We start from the raw sequence: 15,802 nt of genomic DNA, 5'->3' as shown, positions 1-15,802 counted from the left end.
TATAACATTTCTATATGTTACCTACATGCTTTTTAACGTTCTTAACTTAACGTGACGAATTTTATTAAGTAAATCCTTTAGGAAAATAACAAAAATAGTACTTAAACGTTTTCATTATATGCATTTTTGTATACAAAATGAAGATAATATACAACATGAAATGAATCACTGATTCAACACCAAAAATTTTGTAATAGGAGATGATAACAAAGACAGAAAACACTGCTTGTATTTAATAGGTATGCCGGTATGCGTTGTTAAAAAATAAAAAATCATTTATAATATTTACAACAAGTGGTCTGATTTTTGCCAACAAAATTTCTCTTTGAATGATGGAGCAGCTGTTGGAACGAAAATCACACAAAGGATACTGTTATAGATATGATGATTTTCTAAAAGCAACAGTTATGAGTTAATTTCAGTGGTGTAACCCAGGTAAAAAAAATAATTCTGCATTTTAGGTATTTCCGCCTGTCTAATCCTTGAGCCAACTGTAGTGAAAAATTTTATAACTACCTGATACCTTACAAAATTCTTAGTTGGGGATTAAACTGCTGTCTGGGTTTAATCAGGCTCATTGGTGATGGATACAGTTATTTGATACTCAAAACTCTGAATCAAGAACTTAATAAAATTTAAAAATTGGTCTAAAGAGTTTAGACAGTACTTCCCTCGCTGTTGGGAACGTGACGACTGCAAGCCTATTATGTCTTTTTTGTATTACATTTTTGTAATCCTTGATTTAATCAATAAAATTAATTGAATCAGTCATAACTTTTTTTCAGACACCCTGTATAAGCAAATCTAAAAAATATGAATGCAGTGATAAATCACAAGTATAGACTCATTATTCTTTACACATTTAAGCATTTTTTTCAGCAAAATTTGCGGTGGCGTCATCAAATTTTTAGGGGGGATGAGCAAATACATTTCGATCAAAATTTTACCATGCTTATGATAAATTTAAAACATCTCCAAGATTTCAAAGCATTCGGTTTTGTAGTTCCTGATTATATCAATAAAATAAATTCACACTTTCATTAATTTTTTTGAGTCACCCTGTATATGCAAATCCAAAAAATTTGAATGGAATGATAAATCACAAGTACAGGCTCATCATATTTTGTAAATTTTAGATAGGATTTATTCGGCAAACTTTTGAGCTGACGTCATCAATTTTTTGGAGGGGACAAGTAAATATATTTTGTTTCATAATTTTGATTTTTTTTTCAAAAATCTGGATGTTTCGGGTAAAAACTCAATTCGGAGTCATAAACTACATGTGTAGCACTGTTATTTTATACAATTTAAAACCCATTTACTATGTACAATTTTGAACTGACGTCATCGCATTAGTGCTGGGGATGATTAGACAAATTTTGGTTAACGTTTTACCATCTACACGATATTCCTAATATATCACGGAGGTAGAAGAGACCTACCTCCGTGTAATATATACATATACAAAATTTCGCAACAATCGGTCCAGTACTTTAGGAGATTATCTGTCTAATAAAAATCCGGGACGACAGACAGACGGAAACGGGAGACCTATTTCTTCGTCCTCTAGGGGTCATGAAAAGCCGAGAAATCTTAAAAGTAGAGAGTCGGCCGACGGACTCGATTATAATACTTCCTTTGCTTACGCTCGGGAAGTAATAAATCACACGAACATACTATATCTACATATTTTCAAATTTACTGTCTGTAAAATAATTCTTTACTTTTCGATTCCGTATGTTAATTTAAAAACGAACTGTTGATCACATACTGTAATATTACATATTATACATATTAATAAACTGTGGTGGTGATAGTTGTCATTGCTATTAATTTTTTTTCTCTTTTAGTATATCAAAATCCTGTGAAATAATATTGATTTTTGATTGTTTGAAATAAAAATGTTATTACGAAATATTTTATAACTGGACATCAGTAAATTAGTTTTTGGTGAAAAACTGAAACTGAATATTTTTAGATAAAGTCCAAGTAATTCTACTATTTCATTGAGTTGTACAATCACTGAAAACATTTAGGTATACTATTCCAAAAGCTATAAGGTTATATGACCATCATAAAAGTAGTTGATCGCAAATAAATACCCCCTTTGTGTTTTTTCTAACAATTTAAAATTAACTCCAATTAACTCTCCCCTTGAACTTTTTTTTATACCGTTTACCGGTTGGCAATAAATCGTTTTCTAAATATTTCTTGCTCACATTTAACAGGGCCGGGTTTCAAGGCGAGTGGTTATTTCGGAACCCTCAGCGGCTGCAGGTAGTACAGAAATAAGGGAATGGTGGATTTACATATTTAGTGAAAGCCGCCCCTGAACGAAACTTCAACAGCCGGTCGAGCTGCAGTGGACACATTATTTACGACCCTAAAACCTTTTCTATTGAAACAATGTAACTTCGACACAAAATGGGATAATTTTATGATGGCCATATAACCTTATAGCTTTTGGTCTACTATACACTCAGGATTAGAAAATTTTGGACGTCAATATCGCCACTGCACTGTTACAAAATGTAAAACACCTTTATGTATTGTAATCCTTTTTTACTTCTCGAGCGTAAGCTAAGGAAGTAAAGTAACCTCATTTGACATACACCTGTTAAAACTTTTATGACTTAAGTGTGAGCTAAAGCATATTCCACCATAGAGAGATACACATAAATTCTGCCCGAGTTTTTGCCAAATGTATACGTCCGATTGTAATAACTTCACACCGTTGAAATAAGAGTAAAAAACCCTACCCAGACTGCTTATCCGTTTCTTAAGTTTTGTTGTAAAAAAAAAAACTACAACGCGTTAAAATTGTGATGAGTATGAGACTATCTGGTTTTCGCTATTTATGGATCAATTTTAAATTTTCAAAAAGGTACATTAGTAGAAACTGTATTAAAAAATCCATTGCGCTTTACAGAAATAAAATATCTTAATTAAACAGAGGCAGAATATTTAAAATTACAAATTTTAGCCATTTTTCTGGTCGACTAAAATCTATAACAGGTAACCAATAGAGCCCGTCCTTTTAAACCCTTCATAATCCGACAATAAAATTTTATGAGAGTGTCCACCCTCTAAGGTTTTCTAAATTTTAAGTCACAATGCCAAGTACGAGGCAATTAAAGACAGCAGCACAGAAAAAAAAGTCCGTCTGTCCGTCTGTCTGCCGTCCCGGATTTTTATTAGACATAATCTCCGAAAGTACTGGACCGATTGTTGCGAGATTTTGTATTTATATTAGGAATATCATGTCTAATCATCCCCACCACTAATGCGATGATGTCAGTTCAAAATTGTACATAGTAAAGGGGTTTTAAATTGTATAAAATAACATAGTCCTACACATGTAGTTTATGACTCCGAATTGAGATTTTACCCGAAACGTCCAGATTTTTGGAAAAAAAAATCAAAATTAGGAAACAACATTTTGACATTTAATTTGGAATCTGTAAAACCGAATGCTTTGAAATCTTGCAGATGGGTTACAGTTATGATAAACATAATAAGTTTTTATTCAAAATATATTTACTTGCCCCCTCCAAAAAATTGATGACGTCACCTCAAAAGTTTGCCGTATAAATCCTATATAAAATGTACAAAATATGATGAGTCTGTACTTGTAATTTATTATTCCATTCATATTTTTTGGATTTGCATATACAGGGTGACCGAAAAAAAATAATGAATGCATGAATATATTTTATTTATTTAATCAGGAACTACAAAACCAAATGCTTTTAAATCTTGGAAATGTTTTAAAGTTATCATAGGCATGGTAAATGTTTAGGCAAAATATATTTCCTCACCCCCCCCCCCCTAAAAAATTGATCACGCCACCCCAAAATTTTTCCGAAAAAATGCTATCTTAAATATGGATTGTGCAAAGTACGGGGTGTATGAAAAAAAATAATGACTGAGTCAATTTATTTTATTGATTAAATCAAGAATTGCAAAACTGAATACTTTGAAATCTTGACGCTTTGAAGTTATTGTAAGCATGGTAACTTTTTAATGAAAATGTATCTGTTATCATATTATGTATCAACCCCAAAATAGTAATTTACGCAACTAGTTCGGGATAGCCTGCTTCCCGCATGAACGCTTGTTTGAGGCACGACCGAAGGGAGTGCCGCATTTGCGTGAATGCGGGAAGCAGGCTCACGAACGTGTTGTGTACAATATTTTTTGCGACGAATAAACCTTTAAACTGGAGAGATTAACTGTGAGTTATTTATAAACAACGCCATTGACAGCGCCGTCAACACGTCACAATGTTGACACTACCCGAGTATTTTAAGGTTACCATGGCAACGGGAAGTTAAATGCATGTGTGCGGGAAGTTCGACCTCCCGCACTCTGGTGAATGCGCGAAAGCTATCAAAAAAGGTCATGAGTGCAAAAAAATTGATTACGGCATCTCAAAATTTTGCCGAATAAATTCTTTCGCAAATGTGCAAAATATGAACAGACTTTTAATCATTGCATTCATATTTTTTAGATTTTTTAAAACAGGTGACTCAAAAAAATTAATGAATCAGTCAATTTATTATTGATCAAATTAAGAACGAGCCACCCCATTTGCTGGAAAATGTGAGAATACGCTCGTCTTTATAGCAATAAAATAATGATAAGGTAAGAATTATAATAATAACATTCAGAATATTTTGTTCAATGGAGGCTTATGAATAATTTTAGTCATTTGTTCTGGGGCGATAAACTCATTCAAATCAAACAAATGTCTGCGTGACATTCTTCAGATGTAATGTATTCCCGTTGATAATGTGCTGTAAATAAATTTTTTGCACTCATAACCTTTTTTGATGACCTTGGCGCATTCAACAGCATGCGGGACGTCGAACACCACGCACGGTAGCCTAGCCCGGAAACGTCAAATTGCCAAGTGTTTACGACGTCGTTGTTTATAAATAAAGCTGGGCGGTCGAAATTGATTCATCCTCTCTACCCGTCTGAAGTGCGGCCGGTGCATCCTTGCCTTACTCGCTTCTCGCTTTCCAATTGTGCATCATTTTTAAAAATTTACAGAAATAGTGTTATTTTCAGTAAAAAGTAAAAATATATTAATACACTTTTAAAATGACGTCATCAACTTTCTCGAGGCAATTAATACATTTTAATGGATATTCTGTAATAATTAGATAAATGTTAGCATTACTTACAAAATAAGGAAGCAAATGGGCGGTCCTCGGAAAATAATACTCCATCAAAAATGTATCAAGTTCACTTATTCTATTCTTGTACAAGAGGAGATAAGCACGATCCTGAAGGGTGTCCAATGCATTCTTCTTATTTATAGTGGTCTACATTCTCTAAGGTTATATGGCAGCAGTAAAATTGGACCTTTTGTGTAAAAGCCATGACCATTGCATTGCATGATGAGGAAAAACCGTTGTCGTAAATAACACTGGGCTTACCGTTTGGTACTTTCTAAAAGACTATAAAAAAGGGATGTACTTGGAAATTTTGATCTAAAAAAAAAAGGCAAAGTTATCTCTTACTACATTATTAACAACGGTTTCTTCTGATAAGATGTATGTATAAGTTTTTTCAGAAAAATATATTTATACTAAATAAGTACATGACATTGGCACAAATCTTTAGCAAAATTGCGCGTGATAACGATTTCAGTTTATTTCCAGCCGTTCCTAGGCTTAACCTCGAGTCATCTGACGATGAAGATCGTTTATACGTGACTATGACAGAGAAGATTGCTAAATACGGGCCTTCTGGATTCATTGCATTTTATTAAATTGTTTATATTTTATGGCATAACTTTGAGTAAGATTTCTTTTATAATAAATAATTATTATTATTCAACAAATTTACAATAAACCAAGATACATAGATACGTTGTCGTGTGCTTTATTTGCGGTATCAGGTAAGAATACTTGAAAGATATTATGCGGGTATGGTTTAATTGCTACTTAACTTGGGGTAATTTTTACGAGTTCATCACAATGGGCCCAGGAGTTAGTCCACTTGCCTTCTGCACCATTGCTTGTACTAATTGAATTTTATGAAGGATCAGTTGTGAAGTCACAGTTGTAAACAAACTATATCGTTAGTTGAACTTTAACAAATTTGAAGCCGGACCTGTTAGTCTTCAAAATCTGAACACGTTCAAATGATTTATGAGGGTAGGAGACGCCTCCGTAAACCACCCTATTATTAGTGGTTAGAAACTGTATTTGCCATATAACCTTATTAGAGAATGCGGACCACTATATTTGTCTTTACGAAGATCCGACGTATCTGCTTAGCGGTATTAGTTTAATAAGCGGTTTAAGAAGCTCTTTGTTTACAAACGAGGGACTTGGAAAAGTCGAAATCATAAACTTCATTATTTTTCTTGCAACACTGCACTACCTGTTGCTTTCCAATTTTAAATCCAAACATTTTAACCCTTATCGGGTCAAAGAGGTCTGGTCGACTCGAGTGCAAAGTTAAATTTCCATATTTTTGTTGAAATACATTTCATCTTAATCTCCTTTCACAAATTCTAAGAACATATCGGGATAAATCATTGTACTGAGAGTTTTACAAATTTTAATTTTATTGCCCGAGATAATTATACTCAAACATAATCTGGACATTAAAGGACAACCGGGCCTGTCAAGCCCACCTACTAATTCATTTGCTTAAATTCATTGTTAATGCCGTTTTCTTAATCTTTAGGTAAGAAGTGTTTGATAAGGTCAGTAATATGCAGAATGGCATGGTTTAGATGATCATTTTAGGCTGAAAAATGAATATATATTATGGGTGAACCGAAGGGAGGTGAGCTTACGACTATATTCGTTTAAATAAATAGGAATATAAATTTCGACAATTTTTTCACAGATCTTTCTTTAGCCATTTTTTTTTCTGAATGCTCTAAAATAAAATGTTTATTCCCAAAGAATTTCTACCAATAAAAACGAGCAGAAAAATCATTTCTATATGTGGATATTCCACAAAAGCTGCTACAGTGTCATATGTGTCAAAACAATACATTTGTGTTCCAGTTTTGTTTACAATGCAAGACACGATAATTACAATTACGCACTGTAAATTTGACTGAAAAATAAAAGCTGAAAACAGAAACAACTCTGATATTTATGCGAGTGGGGGTACTCTGTGTGCGAGAGAAATGTGTGTACCGAACATTCGACTACAAAGCGAATTTGTCTTAATTAAAAAAATGATTATTATACATATAATGTAATTATCATTTTTAAGATATTTCTTGAAAAAAATACTTCTGTAAAAAAATTTTAATAACAAAAATACCAGGCCCGGATTGCCCCCCTATGCAATTAAAATGTTTGACCAGGGACCTTTTCCTATTGTAAAATAAGAATAATATATAAAAATCATTTAAAATAAATGTAATAGGTATTTATAAATAAATTGTATTTATTAAGTAACTTCTGTGTAACCTGTATTTGCTTGTGTTCATTTAATTTTATGAAGGATCCGCATCCACTGTAAACTGCATGTGAAGTCACGGTAGTAAACACACAATATTTTTAGCCAAACTATACAAAAGGTTCAATCGTCTTGTTTTTCAGCAATTATTTTTTGTGGCGACACTAACTTGAGTTATCAGGTCGTTCGCATTTTTTTTTTAACGAATAACGCATTACCATAGAGCGAATAACTTAAATTTTAGGAAAAATCTAACTTTATAAAGATAAGAATCGCCTTTGTTAATTTATTGTTTTCAAGTGTAAAGTTCATTTTACCTAATTTCATGTACAATACAAAAATGTTGATCTACTGTTTTGGTATGTCTGTTAAGCCGTAGTTTTATTACTTTATTAGACATATTATAAATCATTCAAATTACAAAGCGGATCGCGAAAACTTAGGAATATATACGTTATTGTTATCGTGTAGATAGATCTCGCTTCAAATTTATGGAGTGATGTGTTCGTTTGTCTGTGGTTTAATTGTGCACCCACATTTTTAACCTAACTATTACTAAATAATAATAATAAAATATGCACAACGAAATTTTCCAATTTGTTTAAGAATTCACATAACAAACTTAATATATAAAAATGAATACAGAACATTGGTTAACTTTTATTTATTTATTCATCCCTTCAGAGAGCTGATGTAGTCATTTAAAAAAATACTTATTAACATAATAACAAGCGAGACTGTGTTTTATAACATATTTTCATTTTTTAGAGTTGTTAGAATTCCATAATTAAGAGATTTATTTTACAGATTAAGTCATAGACGGTTGATCCAGCTTTTCTTAAATTCTAGGCACACAAGAGTTTTATTATTGTTCCAGTAAAAGTACAGAAATGTCCAATAAAAAATTATGGTGTCATTACATGGCTCAAGTTGAATGTACAGAATTGCAAGCAGATAACAATTTTTGTTTAATTTATACGTTTAGTTATTTTTGAGAAAATGACAATTAATTCAAGTCTTGCAAGGCTTTCATTTTTTTTTAGTTCTACAATCCCCTGAAGGTGGCACCTTCAATTTACTGAATATTGATATAAAGAAGGGCACATAATTTATACATTTTTATAACGAACTTTTTTTTTTACTTTTTTTTACATCATTTTAGAAAATGTTTATATAATAATGAAGTACGCAATATGACCTTTGCAGATATCTTTGGAATAAACGGTGAAACAATACAATTGAGTAAACAATAAGATATTAGAAACGTAGTAAATTTGCTGTGTTTATTGTGAACTTGCCTTGTAGATTGCACCTTATAAAATACATTTCTTGTACTATTTTAAAAACGACGTATTATTACTACAGATATCATGTGCCACAGGTGTGCCTCCAACTAAATGTCATAAATAGGTGTACCATCTGTGTTCCATGTATTCTTCACTTTTTCAAAAACGAATAACATATAGAGAGCTGCAAAATGTATAAAATAAATTATTTAAGCAACAAAAATAATTTTTAACTTACAAGAAGCTTCCCATTCTGACTTTGACAAAGTCCCAATTTTTATGTTGCTTTTTCCTTCATTTTGTAAAAATGTGTCTGCATGTAGATAATCATCAGCTGCTGTTCCAACAAGGGAAGCGTTTTCACTAGGAGGAAACGTCTCCAAACTTTTCATATTACTGAGTAACTGCCGTCCTTCATTTTTCATTTGTTCATAGTAATCATAAAACTTTTCTTTTTTCACAAATTTAAGACCATATTTCCTACCCAGCTTTATTAATGTAGGAAAATGAACCAAAAATTCTGGGCAATCTACTACACCATCCAGGTGAAAGTTATATTTAGCACCAAATAGCGGAGGCTTATTTACATCACAGTCAAACTTCACTTGATATACATCATTCCCAAAAGAATTTGAATTTTCGCGTCGAGCTCTTGCAATGAGATCATTTGCATCTGGTATAGTTCCAATAAAGAAACCTCCGGGCTGAAGGCATTCTGAGGCATTACGTATCATACATTCCGCCTGGGATAAACTCTCAAAGCTATAATGAAAGGCAAACTGGCAACTAACTAAATCCAACTTCATTGATGGATCACTGTACTTTTCGCGTAATCTCACTCTTGAACAATCGCCAGCAATGTACTCAATAGTGTAAATGTTGCCTGAGTTTCTATCCCTGCTGTTCCGTCCTTTCATATCGTTATAACGCGACTTACATTGGTCAAGAGAAACAGAAGCTATATCACTACAAATTAAATGTGTAATGTTTCCTTTCCGCCATTTCAAAAGATCGCCTCCTTTTCCGCAACACATATCTAACACACGTACTGGAGCATTATGTTTCTTGCCATCCTTTATTTTCGTTAAATATTCATTAATCAACATACTTTTGATCCAGTTGTGAAAGTTCCTCATGTACACGATGCGTGACTTTGATCTTTCATCTAGCCCTTTTTCTTCTAGTAAGTTATAGTGAGTAGCCACAACCTTTGCATAACCTTCGCCTGTTTTAATAGCTTCTCCATCATTGGTTTTAATATGTTTCCCTGGTTCAGGTTCATGTTCTCGTTTTCTTTTTAATGATGAGCGTTTCTCATGTGATTCTTCATAATGGGGTTGTTCACTGACTGCTTCATTTTCAACTTCATTTTGATAACTCGTACTATCAATGTGATATTCATTACTTCTAGCATCTGATTCTTGGGCTGCTATTACCAATGTTTTTTCCAAATCATCTGTATTGTCCGAATCATTGTAATCTTCTACAATTTCTTGGGATAACACCGTCTCACTCGACGACATACTTCACAAAATAGATAATAATGAGGTCCACGATACAAATGAATGATAATTCAATTACATCAAAATAAATCTGAATTTGTCAAACAATTCACTAAAATAAATTAGTTTTCAAAAAAACTAGGGTAAGCAACGAAGATGGGGACGAATGACCCGAACTTCTGATACGTCATTTTCTGGCAAAACGAATTAGTTGCAGGATAGCCAATCATATTACAAAAATGTTGTAAATGAAAAAGTCAATATCTAATTAAGAAAGTAATAATATTTGTTCATCAAACATAGATTTAATAATCGGCTCATCAATGAATAATACTTTTTAGGTTTCTTTTTTATTATATTTGTTTTTATTTTGAATTAAGTTTTATTAGGTTTGCTACTTGGAATTTTGACATTCTCTGTCAATAAAAGTAAAACTCTGGGGGTGGGGCAACGGGGTGAGGACAACAACAATAACGTCAACACATGATAGACATAACCTACAAAGTTGTGACCCACGCCAAATTTTTTCTTGCTGTGAAAATGGCTGGTGAAATAATAGTAGATGCCTTACCTTACATAGATCAAGGATATGACGAACCTGGAGTTAGGGAAGCGGTAAGAAAATTGAGGTTATCTGAAACAGTGTTTAAAATCTAAGTTCCAGGCTTTTGCAATGGTCGAGGAAGAATGTCGTCGTTACCGACCAACTAAGAATTATTTGGAACATTTACCGCCCCTCAATGTATCTTCCTTTGAAACTCCAATGATACACAATGAATTTGAACGGTTACAAAATCGTTTGCCTATGGATACCCTCTCAATGAAACGGTACGAATTGCCGCCCCCTCCAAGTGGAAAATTAAACGAAGTGGGGGCATGGCTTGAATGTGTGGATAATTCCCAAGCTCAGTTGGAACATCAAGCAGTTCGAATTTTAAATTTACAATTAATGTTGGAATATTGTTGTCCCGCTTGGCAAAGGTATTTACAAACATTGACTGAATTAGAAAAGAATGCATCAAAAAAGCTAGCAGACTTAAGGCAACAGTTGCAAGAAGTAAATTGGCAGAGGAAATCATTACAAACCAAAGGTGGTGAAGAATTAAAAAATTTAGAAGCTAAATGGGTAGCGTTAGTTTCACATAATTATGAAATTGAACAAGCATGTTGTATGGCAGAAGAATACTTGATTCAATTGAAACAAAACCCCCTTCTCCACCAGAATCCCCAGCAAGATGATAATTGAAAATTAGTTTTGAATGTAAATTTTCTTGTATATGTGCACATACTTTTATTTTAAAAATAAAATAAATTCAACAGAAGTGTAGTTGTAATATTTATTACAAAAGTCTTTACAAACATGTCGTATGTTATGAACATTCTAATGCATTTGAAATGAAAATGAATGCAGCAAATTTAAACAAAATGTACAAACAACAAAATTATTAAAACTTTTTGACACCTGACACGTTCAGCCTCATGGTTTCTTTTGCTTTGCAATCTGACTCAACAACTTTTGACCTGCTAGGAAAGTGAAGCCCCCAATTGGTATCAACCAAGCACATGTAGTGAACATGTCCAACTTCCACCAAAACAATGCAAACAAATACAAAATTCCTCCGAAACCTAGATGGAATGGAATTGAAAGCGTTGTGAAATTTCCAAAGTTGATTCCTATTTTTAACCATAAAATTAAAAGCAATACAAGTGGGGCGGCTGTTAAACCAGTGAAGAGCAATGATACAGCTTCTGGTGGACGTTTTTCAGCAGGTCTAAAAAGATGCTTAATTTCAGGCTTAGGTCCTCTGACAGACTTCTTTTGAGGTTCAGCAATATTTAAATTTGCTTCTAATGTACCAAGTGTCCATCTCAATGGGTTGCTCATAACTGAGTCTCCCAAAATTAACTCCATTTCAAATGTTCCAGAATGAGCTAATTCTGATGCTAAGTTAACATCTATTTTGTAAAGCTTACTACTATCTGGTTCAGCAACAAAGATAATTTCTTTCTTTCCTGAATAAAGTCTTAAAAATGCTTGATGAATTACTCTTGAAATTGAAAGTTTAAGAGTCAAGTGTTGACTAGAATCAGCATGTAGAGCTGCTGGCAATTTAGATGGATGCTGAAGTTTGGTAAGTCTAGGAGCAGCGCTTCCATCAGCATCACTTAATCCAATCTGAACCCATTCTATTGTCACAGGCCCCAAAACTCTTACTGTTAAAGTCGTGGAATGTGTGCCAGCGCTTAAAGCAATTCTGTACTGTCCAGGTTCTAGTCGCAAAGGCAGTACAAATTCAACTGGATTAGCTCCAGGGCTTAATGGTTGTTTAGACAATACAACAACGTCATCAGTGATTCTAGTTGCAGACTGCGCAACTACTGGCGATGGTGGAGTTTTCAACGGTCTTCCCAGAATATCTGAGATATGTACTTTTAAGTCAGGTTTGTCAACTGTAACTTGAGCTGGACCTATTATGGAAATGCTAACAGGTGTTACATCGCTGACTGCCAAACTTGTAGCTGCCTCGATCAACGCAAGTGCCCCCTTAGATGTCTGCACAGTTCTTCGAGTCAGTAAATATGCTGCTAGTTTTTCTGCCTGTTCAGCAGTTAAAGGCCTAGCTCCAGGTATACGCAGTAACCCTGTTATAAGAAGTGATGTAGTGGTTAATCCACCCTCCCATTGCAAAAGTTTGCCATCAACTTCATCTGCTTGCACTACAACTTCTTCAATGCGGTCTAAAATGAAGTTACCAGCAGTTCCTAGAAGAGCAGCAGCATGTAAAGCATGGCCTAAGCTTTGCAAGCTGTCATCTTCTTTAAGTCTAGATTGGATAATTTGGGCCACTTTTTGTCCATTTGGAATTGCGATGTTTAAAAGTTTGAGTGCTTCAGCAGCGTAACGTATTTCGGCCGTTGATGCTTTTGTGTTCTCCAGAATGGTACGTAAATGCTGAAAAGACAAATAAATGTCTTCTTAAAGTAGTAAAATACAAAGACTTACAGTGACTGTTGCGTCTGTTTGAAGTTTTCCAGTACAACCTAGTAAATTCCATGCTGTCAAAGCTTGGAAATTTTCTTCAGGACTACTATCTGGTTTATAAAATTGTTTTATATGTGCACAGTTATCTTTTACAAGTACAGTAGGTAATTGTTCATTGAGTAACTTAAATCCTTTAACGCCATAGTAAGGGGTTGAAAAATCGCCCTCTTCGTTGATTAATGCTTTAACTAAGACGGCAAACAACTTCTTCTTGTCAGAAGGGCAAATGTAACCTCCAATACTAGCATGTGTTGTGGAGAAGTATACTGTTACCAGGGCCAGCACTGTAACAGAGTTATTGCTTAGTTAAGATAATTTACAACATAATTTGATGATACTAACAGAATACAAATCTAGAGAACATTTTTATTTACATTAATAAAACGAAAATCACCGGCACATTAAAACCCCGACACGTACATTACTTATTTTTGACAGTTAATTATAATTTGACAGTTTCCAACAAACACGTCAGCATGGCAAGTGATTATTGGATCCTAATAGAGCATGCGCAAATCGATTATAGAACAGAGAAGCGGGAAAATTGACTTCCCTACACTATTCATAATAAACATGTAGTTTAAAAATGTGCAACAAGTTCGATTCAAAATTAAGAAATTTAGTGATAAGACATTTTAGTTAGATGAAGTTTTTTGTTTTTTCATTTTTTTCCTATTTTTAATAAAATATTATGTAATACCCGTATTATTTAGTAGTGTTATAATTATTATATGGATTTGTTGATCTTCCGAATTTCTCAGTTTCATAGTTTTCGGATTTTCAATGTTTCGATTTCTCAGTTTTGCGATGTTTCAAATTTTCAATTTCTTGATTTATCGAGATTTCGATGTTTCGATTTTTTAATTATTCAACTTTTAACCTGTCGAATTGTCGATTTTGGACTATTTCGATTTCTCAGTTTTTCGATTTTTGGAATTCTCTGAGTTAACCCTATCTGACCTGACTTGACCTGAGTGACAACACTTCAGAAAAAATGACATGAGTTGATGCAGCTTAACATTTTAGAAAGTCTACTATTCTCTTAGAGAGTATGCCAATAGACGATCTTCAAAAATCAGCCTTATCTTAGCAAGTACAATGTGGATTTATCAGTGAACTTTATTACTGCGTTATTTTCTATTGAGCTAAAGTTACAGTTATTAAATACTCTGATAAGCCCACAGACAACAGACATTTAAATTTATAGTAATATTTTTAATGGATTTAAAGGAACTAATGAGACAATATTGACAACATGCAATTATTTATTAATTTACGAAGAAGAAAATATAGTTTTTGCAATTTTGAATCAGTATGACGACATTTTGTTATCATTTTGTGTGCAGAGTAAAATAGACTTTCATATTGCAATCGGTGCTAAGAAAAAGCGAAAGCGTTCATTTTGCAACTTGGCATATAAATAGCTATTTTGTATCCCCAGACAAAAAATGCCCCTTTTTAGTTCTATAATCTATACCCATAGAGGGGGTGAAGTGACATACGTAAGCCAGGCGACTCATTTCATTCACTCGAGTGCTGTATACGTACTAAAAATTTCAACAGTAAATACCTACTAGTTCGATCAGAAAAGAGATAATTTTACTGAAAATGTAATTTACACTCACCGGCAAAAAAAGCGAATCACCCAAAGTTTGTATTGAAAATGGTTCCTTTTTTAAACGTTTGGCTACAGTCAATATCAGTTTTGAAAAAATCACACAAAATATACTAACACTAGGTTTTTGGTTCTTTTTACTTCCCGAGCGTAAGCAAAGGAAGTATTGTAATCGAGTCCGTCGGCCGACTCTCTACTTTTACGTTTTCTCGATCTTTCATGACCCCTAGAAGACGAAGAAATAGGTCTCCCATTTCCGTCTGTCTGTCCGTCTGTCCGTCTGTCCGTCTGTCCGTCTGTCCGTCTGTCCGTCCGTCTGTCCGTCTGTCCGTCTGTCCGTCCGTCTGTCCGTCTGTCCGTCTGTCCGTCCGTCTGTCCGTGTGTCCGTCTGTTGTCCCGGATTTTTATTAGACAGATAATCTCCGAAAGTACTCGACCGATTGTTGTGAAATTTTGTACTTATATTAAGAATATCATGTAGATGGTAAAACGCTAACCAAAATTTGTCTAATCATCCCCACCACTAATGCGATGACGTCACTTCAAAATTGTACATAGTAAATGGGTTTTCAATTGTATAAAATAACATAGTCCTACACATGTAGTTTACAACTCTGAATCGACTTTTCACCCGAAACGTCCAGATTTTTGGAAAAAAAATCAAAATTATAAAACAATATTTTGAAATTTAATTTTTAATCTGCTAACCAGAATGCTTTGAAATGTTGCAGATGTTTTAAGGCTATAAAGAGCATCATAAATCTTTAGTCAAAAAATATTTGCTTATCCCCTCCAAAAACTTGATGACGTCAGCTCAAAAGTTTGTGGAATAAATCATATCTAAAATGTACAAAATATGATGAGTCTGTACTTGTGATCTATCACTCCATTCATATTTTTTGGATTTGCATATACAGGG

General features: G+C 33.6%; 3 protein-coding genes across 3 annotated transcripts; 1 reads left to right on the top strand and 2 right to left on the bottom strand.

The window, feature by feature from the left end:
• Positions 1–8,706: 8,706 nt before the first annotated feature.
• Rnmt (RNA guanine-7 methyltransferase) lies at positions 8,707–10,436 on the bottom strand. Its single transcript, XM_064046647.1, has 2 exons — positions 8,962–10,436; positions 8,707–8,907 (listed from the first exon to the last, which is right to left on the bottom strand). Exons 1-2 carry the CDS (start codon positions 10,244–10,246, stop codon positions 8,831–8,833), a joined length of 1,362 nt encoding a protein of 453 aa, XP_063902717.1. The 5' UTR covers positions 10,247–10,436; the 3' UTR covers positions 8,707–8,830.
• Positions 10,437–10,645: 209 nt separating this feature from the next.
• Positions 10,646–11,547, top strand: LOC135122462 (pre-mRNA-splicing factor SPF27-like). The gene is made up of 2 exons (XM_064046646.1): positions 10,646–10,840; positions 10,890–11,547. Exons 1-2 carry the CDS (start codon positions 10,709–10,711, stop codon positions 11,469–11,471), a joined length of 714 nt encoding a protein of 237 aa, XP_063902716.1. The 5' UTR covers positions 10,646–10,708; the 3' UTR covers positions 11,472–11,547.
• Position 11,548: 1 nt separating this feature from the next.
• Positions 11,549–13,722, bottom strand: LOC135122461 (dolichyl-diphosphooligosaccharide--protein glycosyltransferase subunit 2). Its single transcript, XM_064046645.1, has 3 exons — positions 13,611–13,722; positions 13,230–13,552; positions 11,549–13,178 (listed from the first exon to the last, which is right to left on the bottom strand). Exons 1-3 carry the CDS (start codon positions 13,630–13,632, stop codon positions 11,703–11,705), a joined length of 1,821 nt encoding a protein of 606 aa, XP_063902715.1. The 5' UTR covers positions 13,633–13,722; the 3' UTR covers positions 11,549–11,702.
• Between the last annotated feature and the right edge of the window lie 2,080 nt (positions 13,723–15,802).

The sequence above is a fragment of the Zophobas morio genome, unplaced genomic scaffold (assembly GCF_036711695.1).
Source record: "Zophobas morio isolate AGI-343-1 ecotype UQ-CSIRO unplaced genomic scaffold, CSIRO_AGI_Zmor_V1 ptg000005l, whole genome shotgun sequence".
NCBI classification, from domain to species: Eukaryota; Metazoa; Arthropoda; class Insecta; order Coleoptera; family Tenebrionidae; genus Zophobas; species Zophobas morio.
Note: the sequence above shows the minus strand (reverse complement) of the source record. Positions and strands in the feature narration are given on the sequence as shown.